Source organism: Leptodactylus fuscus, chromosome 2 (assembly GCF_031893055.1).
Source record: "Leptodactylus fuscus isolate aLepFus1 chromosome 2, aLepFus1.hap2, whole genome shotgun sequence".
Lineage (NCBI taxonomy): Eukaryota > Metazoa > Chordata > Amphibia > Anura > Leptodactylidae > Leptodactylus > Leptodactylus fuscus.
Genome location: NC_134266.1, coordinates 233,865,958 through 233,887,413, shown reverse-complemented (window position 1 = coordinate 233,887,413; position 21,456 = coordinate 233,865,958). Strand labels below are relative to the sequence as shown.

At 43.2% G+C, this 21,456-nt stretch overlaps 1 protein-coding gene across 1 annotated transcript in view; it reads right to left on the bottom strand.

The window, feature by feature from the left end:
* NCKAP1L (NCK associated protein 1 like) overlaps positions 1-18,373 on the bottom strand; it is a 164,956-nt gene extending 146,583 nt beyond the window's left edge. Inside the window, exons 1-3 of the mRNA XM_075265865.1 lie at positions 18,192-18,373; positions 6,691-6,801; positions 3,266-3,358 (exon numbers count right to left, since the gene is read on the bottom strand). Of these exons, the coding sequence (XP_075121966.1) occupies positions 3,266-3,358; positions 6,691-6,801; positions 18,192-18,293 (306 nt within the window). The 5' untranslated portion in view covers positions 18,294-18,373. The remainder of the gene's footprint in view (positions 1-3,265; positions 3,359-6,690; positions 6,802-18,191) is intronic.
* Positions 18,374-21,456: the final 3,083 nt, after the last annotated feature.

Below are 21,456 nucleotides of genomic sequence, written 5' to 3'. Positions count from 1 at the left end.
GGTTCTTAGAGTACAACTTCTATTATCATCCTCATCATCGTCGTCATCATCAATACTTATATGCTTGTTATTATGCTATTCTACAAACAGAATAACTGAGATAGATAGTTATCCTGTAGCCTATGGATAGAGAATAACTTTCACACTTGGCGCAACCCCTTTAAGGATATCTCCATTCATGCTAAGGAAGAGTCAGATGAGCTTATGAAAATAGCTGAGTATTAATTCAATAATTAATTGAAATCCATCTTTAAATATATTTTGAGGAGATTCTGAGTTAATATCCTACAAATATTATAAATGTGAAAGTTTGTGTGTTTGGATGTTTGTGGGTTTGTGTGTTTGTATGTTTGTTCCCTAATCACGCCTAAACTACGGAACGGATATCAGTGAAATTTTGCATATACTTACCTTGGGTCCTGGAATGAAAGATAGGCTACTTTGTAGATCCCTACGCCGCCGGTCTTCACGACAAATTACACCGATGTTCGCTCCGATATCTGCTTGAGGATCTGAGATGACGTCATCCCAGGCCCTTGCGAAGTAACCGCATTGGCTCGCGCTGCAGTGTGGGCGGAGCTATCAGTCACGCATACAGGCTCAGTGTCCAGCCGTGCGCCCAGTGTATTGGCTATGCCTTTCCACTCAGTATGCCAGGACATTACCATGTTCACCCATGCTTGGGCCAAGAGGTTGCGCAGGAGGTGCATCCCAAGGAACGAGGGGTAGGGAGGGGGCTGTGGAATCTGTGTGAGGGGTGGCCGAGAGAGGAAGCAGGGGGAACCGCGGGAGAGGATGCCATGGTAGGAGGAGGAGTGGGGAGGGGGTGGAAAGGGGAAAATGGGGGACGAGAAAGAGAGAGGGGACAGGAGACCAGGGGAGTGGGGGTAGAAAGGAGGGAGCTTGACGTGGGGGGTTCCGCGGGGGGCCCTAAGGTAGGTATGTGTGCTGCTGCGGGAAAGGGGGGGTAGGGAGGGGGTCCCACGCAAGAGGGTGGAAGTCGGAGGTGGGTGTTGAGGCCGAGAGGGGACGGGGTTGCCGCGGGAGGGAGGCCAGATGGTGGGTGTGGGGGCCGCCGTGGGAGGGGAGGCGGTGGTGGGGAAGGGGGTTCCCTGGGGGCTGGGTGCGGTGGGAGGGGGTTGGCCTAGGGCCGGCATACCATAACCAGCGCCAATTGGCTACATGTACGCAGCTCAATGCCAATGCTAACCGGCGGACGAAGTCACGGGCAGATGCTAGTTGTAAATAGAAGGGATAGGGTGGGTAAATCCTAACCAGAAGGTATGTATAAAATAGAATTCTTTATTGATACAATTAAAAGAATGAAGAAAAAACTAGAGTCACTCGACCACAAAACATACAGACACACAAAGGGTCAAACATGCACCGGTTCTAATCGCCAATGGAAAAGGGTTAAATAACAACCACCCTTTCCATTCAGCAAAGATCGACCCTAAAAAAATAGAACCAACCAACAATATATAGACAAGTGGGTTCTAATCCCCAAAGGACATCAGCCAACAGAGCCTTGAGATAAATAAATATTCAGGGCATTAGTATGATGACTCCCTGGCCTAAAGACACCACACTGCACCTCAACCCGTGCATAGAATATGTGATGGTGTCTTAATAGCTGGACAAATGTCCTACCTAGCAGAGTCTATGAAACTGTTAAATGCTATCACTGACGCGTTTCTAAAACTGACTGTCAGATATGACATGAGAGGTATATAGAATAGGGGAGAAGAATCTGGCATTCTAAGGGTTAATTTCTAGAGACCCACTTGTGCAGACTCTCCCGCTCCCTTTGGCTCTGATTATGGCCAGATTCTTCTCCCGTATTCTATATACCTCTGATGACATTTCTGACAGTTAGCCAGTTTTAGAAACGCGTCAGGTAAAGAATTCTATTTTATACGTCCCTTTTGGTTACGATTTACCCATCCCATCCCTTCTATTTACAATTTAGAATAGGCACATAATACCTTTCTTATATAATTATATAGATTCTGAGTTAATAGACTAGTTATCCAAATCTCTTCCATATATCTGAGTGGAAAACCATCAAAGCTCTGGAAGATCCGGTGCATTACAAGGACAGTCCATTCATTTTAAAGGGAGCCTTCAGCAGGGCCACCCCAGACAGTGTTGTAGGGCACTTCACACTGATTAATATGAAATATCTGTTATCGATATCCGCTGCTCCCTTTCAGAGAAAAAATTATAATTATATAAATAAGCAAATTCATTTGCAAGTGCTGCTTTGGGTGCAGCTTTCCTTGAAAGTCCCACAGCTCTCCTCCTGTCCTTGCAATCCTTGTTTCTGTCCATTTTATTTTGACTGACAGTGTAGCCTCCAAGATTCAATACATGCAAAATTTTCCTGAGGCTTGGAGTCCCCTTTTAAAGGTTTTGTTGCAATGTACAAATATTGGTAACCTATCCAAAAGATAGATCACTAATATTAGAACTATGGGGCCTGACACCCAGCACACCCATCAATGAGCAGTTCTCTGAAGCTGATACACAGAGAATGGAGCAGGAAGCAGAAAGCTATGTGTACCATGTGGTGGAGGATATGAGTCACCGCAGGTTAGATTCCTTTTAAATGAATGGGACCTGATCTGGCCACTACATAGAGAACAGAGCTGTCTGCTTCCTGCTCCACTCTCTGTGTATCTGTTGCTGACAACGGCTGGTCGTGGGGGTATTGGGAGTCAGAACCTAACTGATATAGGGACAGGCCATCAATATTTTTAACCCAGAAGATCCTGTGACCTGTGAAACACTGTGTAATAATGTGAACTGTGTAGTGCTGCAAGGGAATAAAACAATTACTTCCATATCAAGCAGCAGAGTTCTTCTGGGCCATAAAAAAAAAACAAATCTCATAAAATCTTGAATTACCAAATAAAACTGAAAAACTATTAACACAAATGAACAAAGGTTTGCTGATGATAATATTATAAAATGAAGAATAAAATCATGAAAAACAATTTAATTGTTGAGAAATACTAGTAATAATCCAGAAATATACAGCACGCGAGGAAGGTACAATCCAGGCAAACCGAGCTCGGTCCTATAAACACAAATAAATACGACTTCAAAGCAGAACTATTTTCCACATTAAGAAATCTCACACAAAGTTGTCAGCCAAAGAAAAAAACAGCCTTTGTTATGGTAATAGACCTGTATGTGCTCAACACTAGATCTAAGCTAAATCATTAAAAGGCTATCTACGTGTTATCAGGCTTACTTTACTTACCCGAAATTCCATCACGTCCACAAATGTCAAATAATAACCAGTCAGGTATTTCACAATCTCAGTTTTATCTTTGTGCACTGGTCCAAGATGTTGCTGGGGTTGGAGGAGAAAAATATGTACACTATTATTGCATGAAAAGAATGAGAAGACTATTTTCAGTTTCCAAAAACTTGGTAATAAACCCACTTACACTATATTGTATAATACTGCAAAAATTATTCCTATTATTATTATAAACAGTAATAGAAATTTGGTATTTGAGTGTAGTACAGTATGCAGCTTACACCATACTATATATTACTCTCATTATAATCCTCCTTTATATGATCTCATCTTATTATAATCCACCCTAAGGGCCTGGCTGGCTTCCGGCCTCTTCATAAATCAAGTACAAGCCCTTGCACCAGAATGGAGATTTACACCAGTTAGGAACTAGCATAGATTTCCACGTCAGGCCCACCCAGCTTCCCCCTTCCATCCACATTCACACCATGTGGCCTTGCACCAAATGTGCACCACAATATTATCCCTCTATGGCAGAAAACTGGTTTAGGCTAAGGTCCCACATAGCGGGCTGAAGCATAAAAGCGTTGCAGGAAAAAACGCAGGGCTTTTCACAAAAAGGAAACCTCTGCAGATATTTTGCTTCCATGATATAAGAACTATATCAATATACAGGTAGTCCTCGACTTACGACGTTGATCCGTTCTTACGCAGCATCGTAAACCGAATTTCAACGTAAGTCGGAAACATGCCATACGACGCCGCGTAGGAATGGATCAACGTGATTTAGTGTGCAGCGGCTCAGAACGGCGAGGAAGACTGCATACTAAATCACGTACTGTAAAAGGAGAGCTGGCAGCTTGCGTTTATGCGAGAGCTGACTATTTCTCATAGGAATGCATTGGCCAGCGTTGATTGGCCAGTGTACAGCATTTGGCCAATCAACACTGGCCAGGAGGCGGGGTCTAATTTCGGACCACAATGGAAACTGCTGTGGTCCGATCTTAGACTCTGCCTCTTCACAGATGAGCCTCCGGCAGAACCAGCGTTGATTTGCCGCAGGCTCGTCTTTGCTAGCCAGGAGAGCTGGCAGCTTGCTGTTATGAGGGAGCTGACTTTTTCTCATAGGAATGAATTGACCAGCGTTGATTGGCCAGTGTACAGCATTCGGCCAATCAATGCTGGTTCTGCTGGAGGCTTGTCTGTGAGGAGGCGGAGTCTAAGTTCAGACCACAGCAGTCTCCATTGTGGTCCCATATTAGACTCCGCCTCCTGGCCAGCGTTGATTGGCTGAATGCTGTACACTGGCCAATCAACGCTGGTCAATTCATTCCTATGAGAAAAAGTCAGTTCCCGCATAAATGCAAGCTGCCAGCACTCCCGACTAGCAAGGACCTACTTGCTCATCTCTAGTCGTAACCACGAAACCGTGTGAAGGCTCCCTTACTTTTATGGTAAGTTCACATGGGGTTTTTTGGTCCAGAACCTGAGACAGAGGCTGCCTCAGGTTCTGGACCAAAATACGGGTAGCTGCGATCGTCACACACTCCGCTCCGGATTAGGCTTCAATGAATGGGCCTAGTTGGGAGGGAGAGTCTTCAGGCAGATGTCGTGAGGTGAATCCGCCTGAAAGAATGAGCATCTCGCATCTTTTTCTGGGAGCCGGAGCAAACGGCTCCCGGAAAAAAAGAACTGACCGGCTCCCATTGATTTAAATGGGAGCCGTCTTTTTGGTCAAGATTTTGAGGCGAATTCGGCCTCAAAATCCTGACCAAAAAACTATGTGTGAACTCACCCTTGGGGTTGAGCAGGATGACCCCTTATATGAGTCCATGAGGAAGGGGTATACAATATTTTTTGGAGTGTGCATGTGTACATGTAACTAGATTTGTACACCATTGCCTATTAAATATAGCCCATTCATGTTATAAATGTTGATGTGGTATCCACCAATATAGCACCCATGCAGCAGCTGTAGGGCACTATAGCTGGTAAGTTAGTTTGGATCACTTATAGGCCTCCTGACATCACTATCATCTGTCCTGCTCTAATGATGGCACTGGAAGAAGCGTTGGAAATTGAATTTTTTTGTTATGCACGACGGCACTTTTGGTCATTTAGTTGAATGAACTGGCTTTTTGGAACTTATGTGTGTATTTGTATATATTTTGCGATAGATCAGGGAGGATTAGGTGCTACATGTATTGAAATATACTGTAACCTTAGATTAGCATTGGGTAGGGCCCTCTTTATCTGGATGGAGCCAGTTCCGTGACTGTTATAAATAGTTTTAAGCGTATGGCTTAGGCCTGGTTCACATCTGTGTTCGGCCCATTATGTTCCACTTTCGGCATGAAAAATGTGGAGAAAAAAGTTCTGCAAGCAGCACTTTTCTCATTTTTCATGCGGAAACCGACTGGAAGACACACGGACTCCATTATAGTTTATGGGGTCTGCGGGTTTCCTTAGGTAACTGCTTTTATATGCAGATTAGGTTTCTGTTCAGGGGTCCCCAAGCAGACCCCCCCCCCCAGTGGAAACCCAAACGCAGATGTCAACCTACCCTTACTCAATTGACAGTGATATTGTTACGACCTGAAGACTTGTATAAAAATTGTGTGTTTTTCTGGTGGGGTTTGATCTGGTGGTTTTCTTGCCATTGGGCCATTCTGTTTGGGCATTGAGTATTGGCCTTCAGAATTTACCTGAGGTTCTTTGGATCGAACCTCAGGTGTTGGTCATTACCATTATCCTATGGGACGATTCTGGGGCCTGTATAAGGAGGAGGGCTGGCTTCACTAGTTGCCGGTTTTCGTTGTTACCAACTGGAATTCGTGGCTCTGGGAGGAGGATTGTTTTGTGGAATTACAACTGACTAGGAAGCGGTGTGAGTGTTGCCTTGTGTGTGAGTCTGGTTTGTCCCTCCACACTTCTACTTTGCCCTGTCCTTCAGTTCTGTTTGCCTGGCACTATCTGGTCATTTGTGAAGTTTGGGTTCCATTTTGTTTTGCCCCCAGTCCTGTGTTAACTCTTTCCTCACCTCTCCATTGTCCCTCTCTTCATTCTCTTGTTGCGTATTGTGTTGTGCTGCGTGTCTGTTGTCGAGCACATCCCATCCTGTTTGTTTTGTCTGCAGCTGCACCTTGGTTTCTGTAGGGGTGACCACCTTAGTATCCCAAGTCCCTAACTCTCTTGTAGCTCTCGCCCTATCTTTCGGCTAGGCCTTCGTGTTAGAAAGCCAGGAGTTATCGGGGCCAAGGCTAGCTTGGGAACAGCTGATCACCACCCGCAGGCAGGGCCTAGCTAGCCGCCGTAGCGTCAGGGAAAGTCTCCTTCCCCTGTTCCCTTAGCGGTGCAGTCTGTAGTCCAGTTTCTGGGTCTGGGCATAGACACGAACGTAACAGGTATTACTAGGTAATTACCGTACTGCTGCGGACATCAATGTTTGGAAACTTCTTCCCAATGTATTTTATAGAAGACTCCATTGTTTTATCTGTGAAAAAAGGAGGCTTTGTCTTGGCATCTGAGCAAGTCTGGAAAAAAATATAAAACACTTGTAAGTTCATTGTGATAAAAATTGTTCATTCAAAACATTGATCTAGGTAGAGAAATGCCAGAAAACTTTAGAGCAGTAAACCGTACCAAAGCAAAGGAAATCAAATGATATTGAATTTGTGTTTCTATCCCAAGCAAACAATTGAGCCTGTAATACTGAATCTCTAGAAACTATATTAAGGTAACCTCAGAAGGGGGGGATTCTCCCGAGATGAACCTGTGCAAAGGAGTAAAACTCTTCTGTATTCCTACTGAACTCTGCAAAATTCAGGTGGAGAAACCATAGTCAGATGGGAACTAAGGTACATCCTGCCTACACAGGTTGCCCCAAGGGGGTGTTACATTAATTCTGGGGCACGCCATGTTCAGAATGGAGATCTATGTAAGCTAGAAAACTGGCAGGAGCAAGAAAAGGCTTTGCAACACATCTGCTCCACAATATCACCCGTCTACGTCAGAAACCAACATAGATGGGATAATAAATCCCCCCCATGGGACCTCTATGCTGCTGCTGTTATATCACAATGATGACCCCCGTGCAAAAAATAATAAGTGGAAAAACCACCTGTTTCCCTGAACTACCTATTCTCTGAGGGTAAGGACACAAGTTCAGTAATTCTAAAAAATAATACAAGCAAAAGGGGAATATCTCCGAATCCTTCCTCATTTCTACAATGGCTCCTCTATCTCTCAAATAGAGACGTCAATATAAATTAATAAATATTAGAGCTCAGATTGTTACTGGTTATTGCGCTATTTTTATTTATGCCATTTTCTGACCACAATAAATATTCTGTTAATTTTATTGTCTGTTTTGTTTATTATGTTTTGTAATCTGGTGATTTCGGGAAGAAAACAACGAATACCCAACGGACCCAATTTTAGTCAATGGGGTCCCTCTCATTGTATTCTTTGTACTGGACCAGAAGAATGGATCAAATGATGCAGGTGTGAACACACCCCATAATGTACCCCTCATTTACTTTCTCACAGTAAACTTCTAGCAGAGGTCTAAAATATATATCATATATAATATATAATTCAATAACATATATATCTGCAAGGAATTTATATGTTCTCCCCGTGGTTGAGTGGGTTTCCTCCGGGTACTCCGGTTTCCTCCCACACAACAAAGACTGATAGCGAGTATCAGTGCCGGATTTAGATGAAAAGAGGCCCTAGGCTATTCCACTTATGAGGCCCTTTCACCAAAGTAATTGCCATTATTTGGACTTCCAAACTTTTCATTGTCTCCTCTAAATGGTAAGCCTCTCTCTGCAAGAGTGCAAATTACAGCGAAAACTCTTTCTATAACGTAACGCCAGTATTGCTGCTCTTTTCTTATTTCTTCCTCTAGCTTTGAAGATAAAGCTTTCCATTTTGCTCTTGTTAAGTACGTTAACATAGCATTCCTATGATTTGCCGAATTTTCATGAGTATGAATGATAGCAGGGTTTTCCCAATCATTAACCCCTTCAGAAGTCAATGCTGTTGCAGGAGATGCAATATTTGGAAAGAGTTTACAAACAAAGCAAAAAACGCAGCCTTTTGAGTGGTCGTACACAAGCCATTCTAGGGTACCGTATATATAAGCCGACCCGAATATAAGCCAAGGCCCCTAATTTTACCATAAAAACTGGGAAAACTTATTGACTCGAGTATAAGCCGAGGGGGGAAATGCAGCAGCTACTGGAAAATTTCAAAAATTAAAATGGTGGGAGTTTTTGGGTGCAGTAATTGCTGGGTGCTGGGGAAGGGGAGGGGATGTTTTGGTTGTCTGTCTGCCCCTTCCCTGAGCCTGAGGACTGTTTTTTCTTCCTCCACTTGGAATTCAGTCTGGCTGAATATAGGGTATCTGCGGTGCTCCTATTAACCCCTTCCCGTCGGAACAGAAGCACTGCAGATCCCCCATATTCAGTAGACCGGACACTGTCAGACACAGGAATACCTAATGTGTATAATGTGTTTCACAGTCATTTTCTACTTTTATATGTATTCTAGGGAAAGGAGGGATTTAGAACTTTTATTTTATTTTTTTTGCACTATTTTATGGGAGATTCTATAAATTAATATTGTGACTGGTCATAGACCCCCTCCCCTCCTAAAAAAAAAAAAAAATTCTTTTGATGACTCGAGTATAAGCCGAGGGGGGCTTTTTCAGCTCAAAAACTGGGCTGAAAAATTCGGCTTATACTCAAGTATATATGGTATATTTTCTCCATTGGCTTTTGTTGAATAAAAAATTGCTTTTGTACAAAATCTGGACTGATTCTTATATTCTTGCTTAGAATTTAAAGATGGTCCACAGTAATGCTGAACTTGAGAAGGGCCCTTCTCTACCCAATATGATACATCATTTTGCGATAAATTTGTCCACAAACCAACATCTGTTACAGTAGACATATATTTGACATCACTATCTACATTTGCAACATCTTGAACATGGTGTTTCTCATTAGTTGTCTGAAAAAAATTCTGAATATTCATATTATTTTCTTGTGGCTCGTTTGTATATTCGTGTTCAGTAGTTGCTCTTGAATTAGTTCCATATTTTCACGTTGAGTTGGTGCAACAGCCGTGTCCTCACATACAACGTGCTGCATTGCTTCCAATTGAGTAGTACTAGTTGGCACATGCATGTAAGCAGTAATCGGCGTTCGCTTCTTTGCCTCATACTCTTGTAGCTTCTTTTTCTTGCATTTGCAAGCGCCACTTTTAAACCTTTTACTCAATCTTAGATTAGCTGAACAAATACTTTATTGTCAAGATCCTTCGTTGCTGCTCACCGCGTCGAATACAAAGTAGAATAGAGAGTGACTTACGTCAGCTTCCGGTCTTTGTTTGTTGCGGGCAAGTTGTTGCTGCCCTCTGGTGGTAGCTCCATCACAATCTTAACCAATACATTTTTATGTATGTTTGTCGCGGCTACCCTGCTTTTGGATGGGAACCTGAGGCGGCCTCAGCCTCAGTTTCCGGTCCAAAAATCTCCATATGAAATTAGCCTTAGGCTGAGACCATATGTAGTGAAAATGCTGTGATTTGGCTGCAATAATAACGCAGCAGCAAAAAACGAAGCATTTTACAATATTTGCAAAGTAGATGGGATTCTGGCTAATCCCATCCATACATTGCAGGAAAATTCTGCAGTGAAAATATTGCGATTTCACAAATGCTGGCGCTAATGTGCAGGTACTAGGCCATGTCGGCAGCATGGACCTGAGTGATATGTCTGCACATCCAGGATTCAACTGTCATTTAACTGTCTACCAGTGGTAGGTCCACAGCTAGAAGGATATATGGATATCTGGCAAAGTCATAAATCCCCCATCTGCAGCTCATCTGTCATACACAGACAATTTGAACGGTTTGAGATATTTTGAGGACCAAGTGGCAGGTACAAATGGAACAGCGGATGATACTAATATGTTGCTCAGTTTCAATACTATTTTTAATCTCATTGCTCCATATGTATGGTGGTGGAGGATCATTTACCTTACAATGGATCATAACACTATAATTGCTCTTCCTAGGGTAAACCTGAACTGTCCCTGTGTCTTATAATGCCTCCTTAACACAGTAGTATATACAGTAATGTGCAAAAGTTTTAGGCAGGTGTAAAAAAAAGATAGAAGTAGTAATCATTTATTTTTGTAAATTAGCAAAACGAAATTAATAAACAAAAGATAAATCTAATACTATCAATATTTGGTGTGACTGCCTTTTGCCTTCAAAGCAGGATCAATTCTTTAGGCTAAAGCCCCACGTTGCGGAAACACAGCTTTTTTTGTTGGAGATTTTGTTGCAGTATTTTGAGCCAAAGCCAGGAGTGGAATAAGCAGAAGGGAGAAATATAAGAGCCTCCTGTATATTTCCTATTCCTTTTGTAGCCATTTTTGGCTTTGGCTCAAAAAAACCACAGCAAAATCTACAACAAAAAAGCTGCATTTCCGCAATGTGGGTGGGGCCTTAGCCTTAGGATAAATCCCCACATTGCGAAAACGCAGCTTTCTTTGTTGCAGATTTTGCTGCATTTTTTTGAGCCAAAGCCAAGAGTGGCTGCAAAAGGAATAGGAAATATATAGGAAGTTCTTATACTTCTAACTTGTGCTCAATCTACTCCTGGTTTTGGCTTAAAAAAAAAAAAAACGCAACAAAATCTGCAACAAAAAAAGCTGCATTTCCGCAATGTGGGGCCTTAACTTTAAGGTGTACTTGCAGACAGTTTTTAAAGGAACTGGGCAGGGAGGTTGTTCCAAACATCTTAGAGAACTAAGCACGGATATGCTGTGGATGTAGGCTTGCTTCAATCCTTCTGTTCATGTAATCCCACAGAGACTGGATGATGTTGAGAACAGGGCTCTGTGGGTTCTATTTCATCATTTCCAGGACTCCTCCTCCAAAGGGTGGTCACACCAAATATTGATTTGATTTAGATTTCTTAAAGGTACCATTGAAAGGAATGGGCTGCCTAACCCCCACTCTATTTAGGACAAGGAACTTTTTGCGATTTTGGAAATTGCAGCATGTCAATTATAACTAAGGAAACATACCTGTAGGTGTAATTGAAGCAGAAAATTTGCAGAGGAAACCTATGCGAGCTTTCTTTGCAAGGCTAAGGCCCCATATTGTGGAAATGCAGCTTTCTTGTTGCAGATTTTGTTGTGTTTTTTTCAGCAAAGCCAGGAGTGAATTGAGCAGATGAATGGGCCTAGTCCAGAGGGATTGTCTTGACACGGATGCTGTGGTGGTTTCCGCAACGGAATACGCGTCAAGATAGGGCAGGTTGTTTCTTTTTTCTTTATGTAGATTGTGAGCCCCTTATAAGGATCACAATGTACATTTTTCTTCTCCTATCAGTATGTTTTTTGTAGAATGGGAGGAAATCCATGCAAACACAGGGAGAACATACAAACTCCTTGCAGATGTTGTTCCTGGCAGGATTTGAACCTAGGACTCCAGTGCTTCAAGGCTACAGTGCTAACCACTGAGCCACCGTGTTACCCCTGGGTCGTTTCTTTTTTCAATGGAAATGACCGGCTCCCATTGAATTGAATGGGAGGCGGCTTTTTTGACCCGGATTTTGACGCGGCCAAAAAAAACTCTGTGTCAACCTGGCCCAAGAGCTTTCTATATATTTTCCATTCCTTTTATAGCTATTCTTGGCTTTGACTCAAAAAAACACAGTAATATCTGCAACACAAAAAGCTGCGTTTCTGCAACGTGGGGCCTCAGCCTTTAATGTCACAAATGTTACCAGAAAATGAAAAGTGGATCAAAACTTTAGGTATACTATAAAATCACAGAGAGGGTGATAGTTAAATCTAGGGGTGTAGACGTAGTAGTTGCACACTTTCAACCCTGAATCGCACAAAGACCTGTGCTACCTTTGTTACAATAAAAGATACCACATGGCAGGGGTGGAAGATTTGTTACAGATTTTAGATTGGGTCCAGGGGCTTCAGGTTATGTCTTTGTTATTTTTATCTTTGTTTTTCTCCTTTCTGGAGTTCTCTATTAAATCTATAACATTGAAACATTATTTTTTTCAGCACGAATGTTTGTGACATATACAAAAATAGTATCTGAACTAAACAGGGCTTGTAACTTCCTCCTAAACAAGTTTAGTATCCAACCGACAGGAAGTGAGCATTTCTATCACTGTCACACATGAAATAGTGAAACACAGCAGGGCGGTGCCGAGAGGCCTGTTCACAGCTGAAGTTTGTCTAGAAAGAAAATTGTGGAATATTGAAGTGCACAAGCAGAGAACATTGTATTGACTAAAATAAATGTGCAAATATAGACTATTCTAAGTACCATGCTCAGACAGCAAGACAATCCTTCATGTAATGTATATTGGTTTAGCCCAATAACTATTTCTTGATGACATAGTAAGTATAGTAAGAGTTTAGGCTCCATTGACACGAACAATATTAATTGCCATGTGATGGATGGTCTTTTATTGTGGGTGCATTAAAATCAGTTAAAGGGATTCTACCATTAAAAAACCTTTTTTTCTCGTTGACACAACAGAATAGCCTTAAGAACGGCTATTCTTCTCCTACCTTTAGATGTCTTCTCCACCCCACCATTTGGTTAAAATCCTGTTTTCTCCTGAGTTCTCTCGCAGCACTGGGGGCGTCCCCGATGCTGTCAGAGAACTCTCCAGCACCGCCTCCATCTTCTGCAGGAACGGGGTCTTCGAACGTCTTCTTCCGGGGGTTGGCTTCAAACTTCTAGGCCTCGGGCCTAGGGCAAAGCTGACTGCGCATGCCCACCTGCCACAGTACTGTGCAAGCGGCCATTTTCTTGTGGCCAGCAGGCAAGTACAGTCGGCTTTGCCCTAGCACCGAGGCCTAGAAGTTTGAAGCCAACCCCAGAAGAAGACGTGTGAAGACCCCGTTCCTGAAGAAAATGGAGGCGACGCTGGAGAGTTCTCTCACAGCATTGGGGATGCCCCCAGTGCTGTTTGAGCACTGGGGCCCGCCCCAAGTGCTGCGAGAGAACTCATTTGCATAATAGTGAAAACGGGATTTTAACAGAACGGGGGCGCGGAGAAGACATCTAAAGGTAGGAGAAGAATAGCCTTTCTTAAGGCTATTCCATCGTGTCATTGAGGAAAAAAAAGGTTTTTAATGGTAGAATACATGACCATTTTATTGACAGTGAATAGTAATAGGCTGTCAAAATATAGGACATGCCAGATTTTTGTCTGTTTTTATGGATTCCTCGATAGACTAAAGTCTACGAGGTATCTGTGAAAATAGATGCTCGCGATTTTTCACGGCCATTTTGTATCACGGTTGTCTGAACACAGCCTTATGATGAGGAGACAACAATTAGGTAAGTAATATGGAAATGTGGAAATAGGAACACCCTCTCTAGGATGAATACACACATGGTAAACAGCAGATAACCAGGATGAAGGCGTGATGCAGCCATGATGCTCGCTGTGGTTTGCCAATCAGTGGCTATATTTTAATTGCTTATAGATTGTTTATTGTTAATGGCCACGTGCTTTTGCAGTTTTGCAGCCATTACCAAAAATAATCCACATGGCTGTTCAGTCTTTCCTGATTGTAGATCCTAATACTATATGTGTCTTCATCCTCAAAATGTAACTGTATCCGAATGAGATTCTAACATTTTATATCAGGAGCGGACATGGCCGCCTGTGTAGCTGCATAGGAGCCTGTTAAGTAAAAGAGCAACCACCATCTACAAATGTCTGTGCCAGGGACGTAGCTATAGAAGGTGCAGTGGTAGCATTCACTACTGGGCTATGGACTCCTAGGAAGCCCCAAAGGTCCCTCTGCCCTTAAAGAGGACCTTTCATGTCCTCAGGAACATATGGTTTTATATACCACTAGAAAGCCAACAGTACACTGAATTCAGCGCACTGTTATGTGCCCCGGGGCAACAATCTCTGCCCAATGTCAGAAGGGCATTCCCTACAGTCTTGCTGGGCTGTGAGGAACGCCCCTCCTGACAGTACTCATCCATAGCACTGTACTGTCAGATTCAGCGTTCCTTACTGCCCAGCGATAACGCTAAGCTGTGAGGAATGCCCCCTACCCCCGACTGCACTTGTTAATAGATTAGTACTGGGGGGAGGAGCACGTTCCGCACAGCTTAGCGTCACGGCTGGGTGGTGAGGAACACGTCCTTTGACGGTACAGAGATATGGACGAGTACTGTCAGGGGGGTTGTTCCTCAAAGCCCAACTAGACTGTCAGGAACGCCTTTCTGACAGTGGGCAGAGATCGGCAATGGCACCGATATCTCTTGTCCCAGGGCACATAATGATAAAGCCAACAAATTTTCTTCAGTGTGTTGAATTCAGCGTACTGTCGGCTTTCTCTTTCTATGTAAAACCGCATGTACCCAAGGACATGAAAGGTCGTCTTTACATGGCACATAGTCCATTACAGATTATGCATTGGAGCTTCAAGTTACACCTCTGGTATCGCCACCTTACTTCTATAGACATGGGTAACATGAGCCACATGAACTGTAGTCCGTCTTGAGATGGTTATACAGTAGCAGAGATTTTTAGTGTGAAAGTCATTTTAGCAGAGGGGTGGGGGGATGGAAACAGTCTGATAAGAGCAGAATGAAGCATTTCTCTCTGATAAGATATAATACAAAGTTTCTTATAATCGCCTGTACCATTCATTTATGTATAGTTTGTTGAAGCAACAGTGCCTGTAATGACAGTGTAATGTAATGCCTTTAACCATTTCTGTATTGGGGCAATTTCCTTATAGTTTAGGACCAGATAAATTTTTGGGTTTCCTCTGCAGACATTCTGCTTTCAGTATACCTTAGGGAGCCTACACAGGGAGTTTACACTAGCTCATTCTGAACGTGAAACTCGTTCATAGTCAGCGGCGTAAAAAACAGATCCCATTGACTTGAATGGGTGCTGGCACACGCGCGTTCCCCATTTAAATCAATGGGAGGCTTTTCTACCTATTGCTTTCAATGTGATACACGCTATATATCGTGATATACTGTAGTTAGCCCCAGTTACAGGAGAAATGCAACCTCCTAACATGAACTGCAGAACTGATCTGGGTCCTCTAGGACTCAGCAGCTCTTAGGGCCCATTCACACAGAGGAAAATGGTGAGGAATTTGGCGTGAAATTTCAGCACTGAAAAAAATTCCACACCAAATTCCTCACCATTTTCCTCCATGTGAATGAACCCTTACAGTTCCCAGGCCCATAGCGTTCATGTGACTGGGTCAGAGGGAAGCTGTATCATGGTGGCTCCCATAGCTGTGCACACAGTGTCATTGAAGGTATGGAGGGTAATAAACTGTCCCTGCCTTCTCTATAGGGACTCCGGCTGTAGTCATAACTGGCTACCCAATTCTGAAGCTGCACGATTTGATGCAACTGCTTAACACTACAAGGACATACAGGTACGCAGAGATAAGAGTGGACCACCTGGACATATATACTATATGTTTCTGGCACTGACCAACTAAAGTAAATAAATGTTATTGTTTGTATAATGAAAAGTTGTACAATTTCCCAATATACTTTCTTTACCAATTCCTCACAGTTTTCTAGATCTCTGCTTGTTGTTATTCATTGTTTACTTCCAGTGGATGAAAGTCTGTGCATGGTCATGTGATATATACAGTCCATGGTCATGTGATGGACAGTCCATGGTTACATGACGAACACACAGGTGCACAGTTTGTTGCAGTCACAGCACAGTAATCAGACATCTTGTAATGAGCTGAGCACCTGTGTGTCCATCACATGACCATGGACTGTATATCACATGACCATGGACTGTATATCACATGACCATGGACTGTATATCACATGACCATGGACTGTATATCACATGACCATGGATTGATCGTTATCCACTAGAAGTAAACAATGACAGCAAACTGAGATCTAGAAAATTGTGAGGATTTAACACTTAAACTAAATTGGAAACCTGTACTATATACCTTATCATTATTCAAAAATAACATTTCCTGACAACCATGATGGTCATGCAACATCCATTATAGAACCCCTTATGCAACAAACCTGTTTGCCAATTCCAAAAAGAACAATCAATAAAACATAACTTTTAATAAATGCTATTAAAACCACAAGACTATAAAAAGTGTAAATGGCTAATACAGGTAGCAATGCGTAATGAACCAAAAAAGAGACATGGCGGCCTCAGAGAATTAAAACCATGTGACTCACCAGTTAGATGAACAATGTGTGCAACGGGTCTGCCGTTTCACTTAGTTCAAAAATAGCGTAAGAAAGGATAGAAGGATGATATGGTGGAAGAGAATGTTGATATACCGCTGTGGACCACAACAATGTACTGTATGTCCTCATCCACTGAATCCTCTGAAAAAACTAGAACATACATATGGTACGTTGCCTATAGCAACCTACCAAACAATACCCAATAGTGTGCTACAAAGAACACCTACTGATGACAATTAATGACAAACAAAAACATATTGTCAACCCAAACCTTTGTCACAAACTTGTTTGACAGACAAAGATAGAGCATGTCAGTTTAAAAAAGTCATTAAAAAAGGTCATGTAAATAAACACATAGAAATCAATGTGTTCTCAAAACAGCTGTCACACCCATGTTTTTCACAGTTGTGTAGATACGGCCTTACCCCCTAGTCACAGGACTGGGGACAAGTGTAAGATCGCAGGGGTCCCAACTGCTTGGTTGCACAGCAATCAAGAGAATGGGGGACCAAAAGTGCCCCTAAAGCATCCTTGAGAATGAGTTGCCTGTGTGCTTGTGTGACCCGTGCTCCATTCACTGCTATTGGGGTGTAGGTGCTGCCTGAGATAATAGGCCCAGCAATGTCTTACCCCTGGTTCACATTAGCGTTCGGATACCATCCGGGGGAGTCCGCATGGGGATTCCCCCCGAACGGAATACCAACGCAACTTCAAGTGCTGTCCAGTTAAAGCACACGGACCCCATAGTTTATAATGGGGTCCATGTGCATGCCGCGCACTGTCCACATGAATGATTCGTGTGGGCAGTGCGCAACAAGCACATTTACCCCATTATAGTCTATAGGGTACGTGTGGTTTTACAGCACAGCGCTTGCAATTCCGTTTGTATTCCGTTCGGGGGGTTCTCATGCGGACTCTAACTGGACGGAATACATACGCAGATGTGAACCAAACCTTAGAAGTGGATAGAGTGCCAGTCACACAAGCGCACTGGTTGCTCCATTCACAAGGAGGCCTCAGGGGAACTTTCAGTGGCTCAGTCCCTTTAAACACATTATGGGAACAGGGTGTAGTCAGTTCTGTAATTTATCATAGTTAATTTACTGTTCAGCAGATGTAAAGTATGTAAAACTCAAGTGACAACAAGATTTATCCTGAGACGATGGACACTTTATAGAGGACACTAATGGACACGACCAAACATTACTTTTATTAATTAATACATATATTTATGATTTATTTGATTGATGGTTTACATGATGTCATGTATGGACTCTTTCTACTTCACATACACTGTTATATTGTATAAACTTGACAATTCTCCGATAAGTGACAGAGGTCTACAGATAAGTGCAGTATTATAGAAAACCCTTCCCTGATCATAGATTAGATGGTCTCTGTTCTCAAGATGCCTTCTTATGGCCTAAAACCTGAACAATATAGAACTTCTTCATTACACACATGTTGCGATTCTTGGTCACCCACACAAGACTCAAAAAAATCAGTTAAACAAGCAAAATTTGGGATTCTAATGCCATCACCTTATTTAGTACTACTATCACATAGTGACCCAAGTCATTCCAGAGAATTAAAAATCACATCCTATATGGCAATGCGCCAGATATTAAATTCTTACCTTTTTGATGTTATAGATGCGGATCAGTACTCCTTTGCCTCTGTCATTTAGTATCATCAACTTTTCAGCCAGTTTGTGCTGGTACGTTGAGCCCAAAGCCATCTTATGCTACCAGATAAGAGGATTGTGATCAATCCAATATACTATAAGTTCAGAGATCAGTGAAGATGATGGCTGTCTGGTTACATATGTAATATACTGGCAGAGAATCCGCCAGAGCGCTAAACGCAAGTGAACATTTGTGAAGCAACTTCTGCTTCCTCTATGAAATCCTGCACTTGTGATATAGGCATGAGCGTACAACACTAGAGACGCCCACAGATATTTAGGCTTAAACACACAAAATCTAGAAGCTGATGTCGTGTTTCTCGCCCCACTTCCTCTTTGTGTCTGGTTGATTGCTGTTGCATCTTCTGTAAAACTTCTTAAGATTCGGCTCTACAGCTGTGTGGTTTATTTTGCCTGATCTGGTGTTTGGAGACATAAAAATAATCTGTTTTCTTCAATAATCACAGTTTTATTCACATATTACAGTCAGTATAACAATACAGATGACAGCCTTCATGTTTAGACAATAATAAACACTATTTTATGACGTACATGCTTTCAGTTCTTTAGTTCTTCTGGAAGATGTCTTGTCTCTGACTAACAATAACCAATTAACATGGATGGATTCCGTTTGATCTCATAAATTTGTATTCATATTTCCAAAAAGTTATTCTGATTCCACCTCATACACTCTAATAGAGCTAGGATGCAATACCAGACGCAACCCCCATGGACAGGAGTGGCGCTGTTTCTCAAAAAACCATAACCATGTTTTTCTAATCATGTAGAACTCTTCATCATGTTGTTCCCACAATTTGATGTAATAGTACTACATGTTGGTGGTACAGGTACAGGAGCTATTACCAAGACATCTGTGGTGGGAGATACCTGTGCAGCAGGCCCATGATGCAATGGCCAGTATCAAAGCCTTTTCACCTCCCCTATTCCAGTCGTTTCACTCCTTAGATGCGACCGCCAATGCTAATTGAGGCATCTCAGTGTCATCTGTGGGGTGCTATGGACTTGGTATGGCATCTAGAAGCCTAACCAAGGCCACCAGATTTGCTATCTTACTACACCTACTAAGCCCCGCAGGGCCTATTAAAGCATCAGCATTACGCTAACAGACATATTAATGATACACAGTTATACCAATAGCATTGTGTATTACATGAGAGATCACAGAAACATAGAAGATGGATGGCAGAAAAAGACCACATAGTCTATCTCAGGCGTAGGCAACCTTCAGCGCTCCAGCTGCTGTAAAACTACAACTCCCAGCATGCATACTTGTTCTGCTGTTCTTGGAACTCCCATGGAAGTGAATGGAGCATGTTGGGAGTGGTAGTTCACAGCAGCTGGAGTGCCAAAGGTTGCTGACTAGAGATGAGCGAACACTAAAATGTTCGAGGTTCGAAATTCGATTCGAACAGCCGCTCAATGTTCGTGTGTTCGAACGGGTTTCGAACCCCATTATAGTCTATGGGGAACAGATACTCGTTAAGGGGGAAACCCAAATCCGTGTCTGGAGGGTCACCAAGTCCACTATGACACCCCAGGAAATGATGCCAACACCTCTGGAATGACACTGGGACAGCAGGGGAAGCATGTCTGGGGGCATCTAACACACCAAAGACCCTCTATTACCCCAACATCACAGCCTAACAACTACACACTTTACACACTCAATACCACCTCTCTGACAGTAGGAAAACACCTTGAAACATGTGTATTTGGCACTTGCAGTGAGGAGAGCTTGTCACCAGCAGTGAATTTGGCCCTTGTAGTAAGTTGAGGTTGGCACCAACATTTGTTTTGAAAATCAGGGTGGATTGAGCCTCTAACCAGCAGAGTTTGGGCAAATTCATGGTGGAGGGAGCCTCTAAAAACCCCAGTTTGGACCAATTCATGGTGGAGGGAGACTCTAAAAACCCCAGTTTGGACCAATTCATGGTGGAGGGAGACTCTAAAAACCCCAGTTTGGACCAATTCATGGTGGAGGGAGCCTCTAAAAACCCCAGTTTGGACCAATTCATGGTGGAGGGAGCCTCTAACCAGCCCAGTTTGGACCAATTAATGGTGGAGGGAGCCTCTAAACAGCCAAGTTTTGGGAAATTCATGGTGGAGGGAGCCTCTAACCAGCCCAGTTTGGACCAATTCATGGTGGAGGGAGCCTCTAAACAGCCCAGTTTGGGCAAATTCATGGTGGAGGGAGCCTCTAACCAGCCCAGTTTGGACCAATTAATGGTGGAGGGAGCCTCTAACCAGCCCAGTTTGGACCAATTAATGGTGGAGGGAGCCTCTAACCACCCCAGTTTGGGCAAATTCATGGTGGAGGGAGCCTCTAACCAGCCCAGTTTGGACCAATTAATGGTGGAGGGAGCCTCTAAACAGCCCAGTTTGGGCAAATTCATGGTGGAGGGAGCCTCTAAACAGCCAAGTTTGGACCAATTAATGGTGGAGGGAGCCTCTAAACAGCCCAGTTTGGGCAAATTCATGGTGGAGGGAGCCTCTAAAAAACCCAGTTTGGACCAATTCATGGTGGAGGGAGCCTCTAATTAGCCCAGTTTGGACCAATTAATTGTGGAGGGAGCCTCTAACCAGCCCAGTTTGGACCAATTAATGGTGGAGGGAGCCTCTAAAAAACCCAGTTTGGACCAATTCATGGTGGAGGGAGCCTCTAATTAGCCCAGTTTGGACCAATTAATTGTGGAGGGAGCCTCTAACCAGCCCAGTTTGGACCAATTAATGGTGGAGGGAGCCTCTAACCACCCCAGTTTGGACCAATTCATGGTGGAGGGAGCCTCTAACCACCCCAGTTTGGACCAATTCATGGTGGAGGGAGCCTCTAAACAGCCCAGTTTGGGCAAATTCATGGTGGAGGGAGCCTCTAACCAGCCCAGTTTGGACCAATTAATGGTGGAGGGAGCCTCTAAACAGCCCAGTTTGGGCAAATTCATGGTGGAGGGAGCCTCTAACCAGCCCAGTTTGGACCAATTAATGGTGGAGGGAGCCTCTAAACAGCCAAGTTTTGGGAAATTCATGGTGGAGGGAGCCTCTAACCAGCCCAGTTTGGACCAATTAATGGTGGAGGGAGCCTCTAACCACCCCAGTTTGGGCAAATTCATGGTGGAGGGAGCCTCTAACCAGCCCAGTTTGGACCAATTAATGGTGGAGGGAGCCTCTAAACAGCCCAGTTTGGGCAAATTCATGGTGG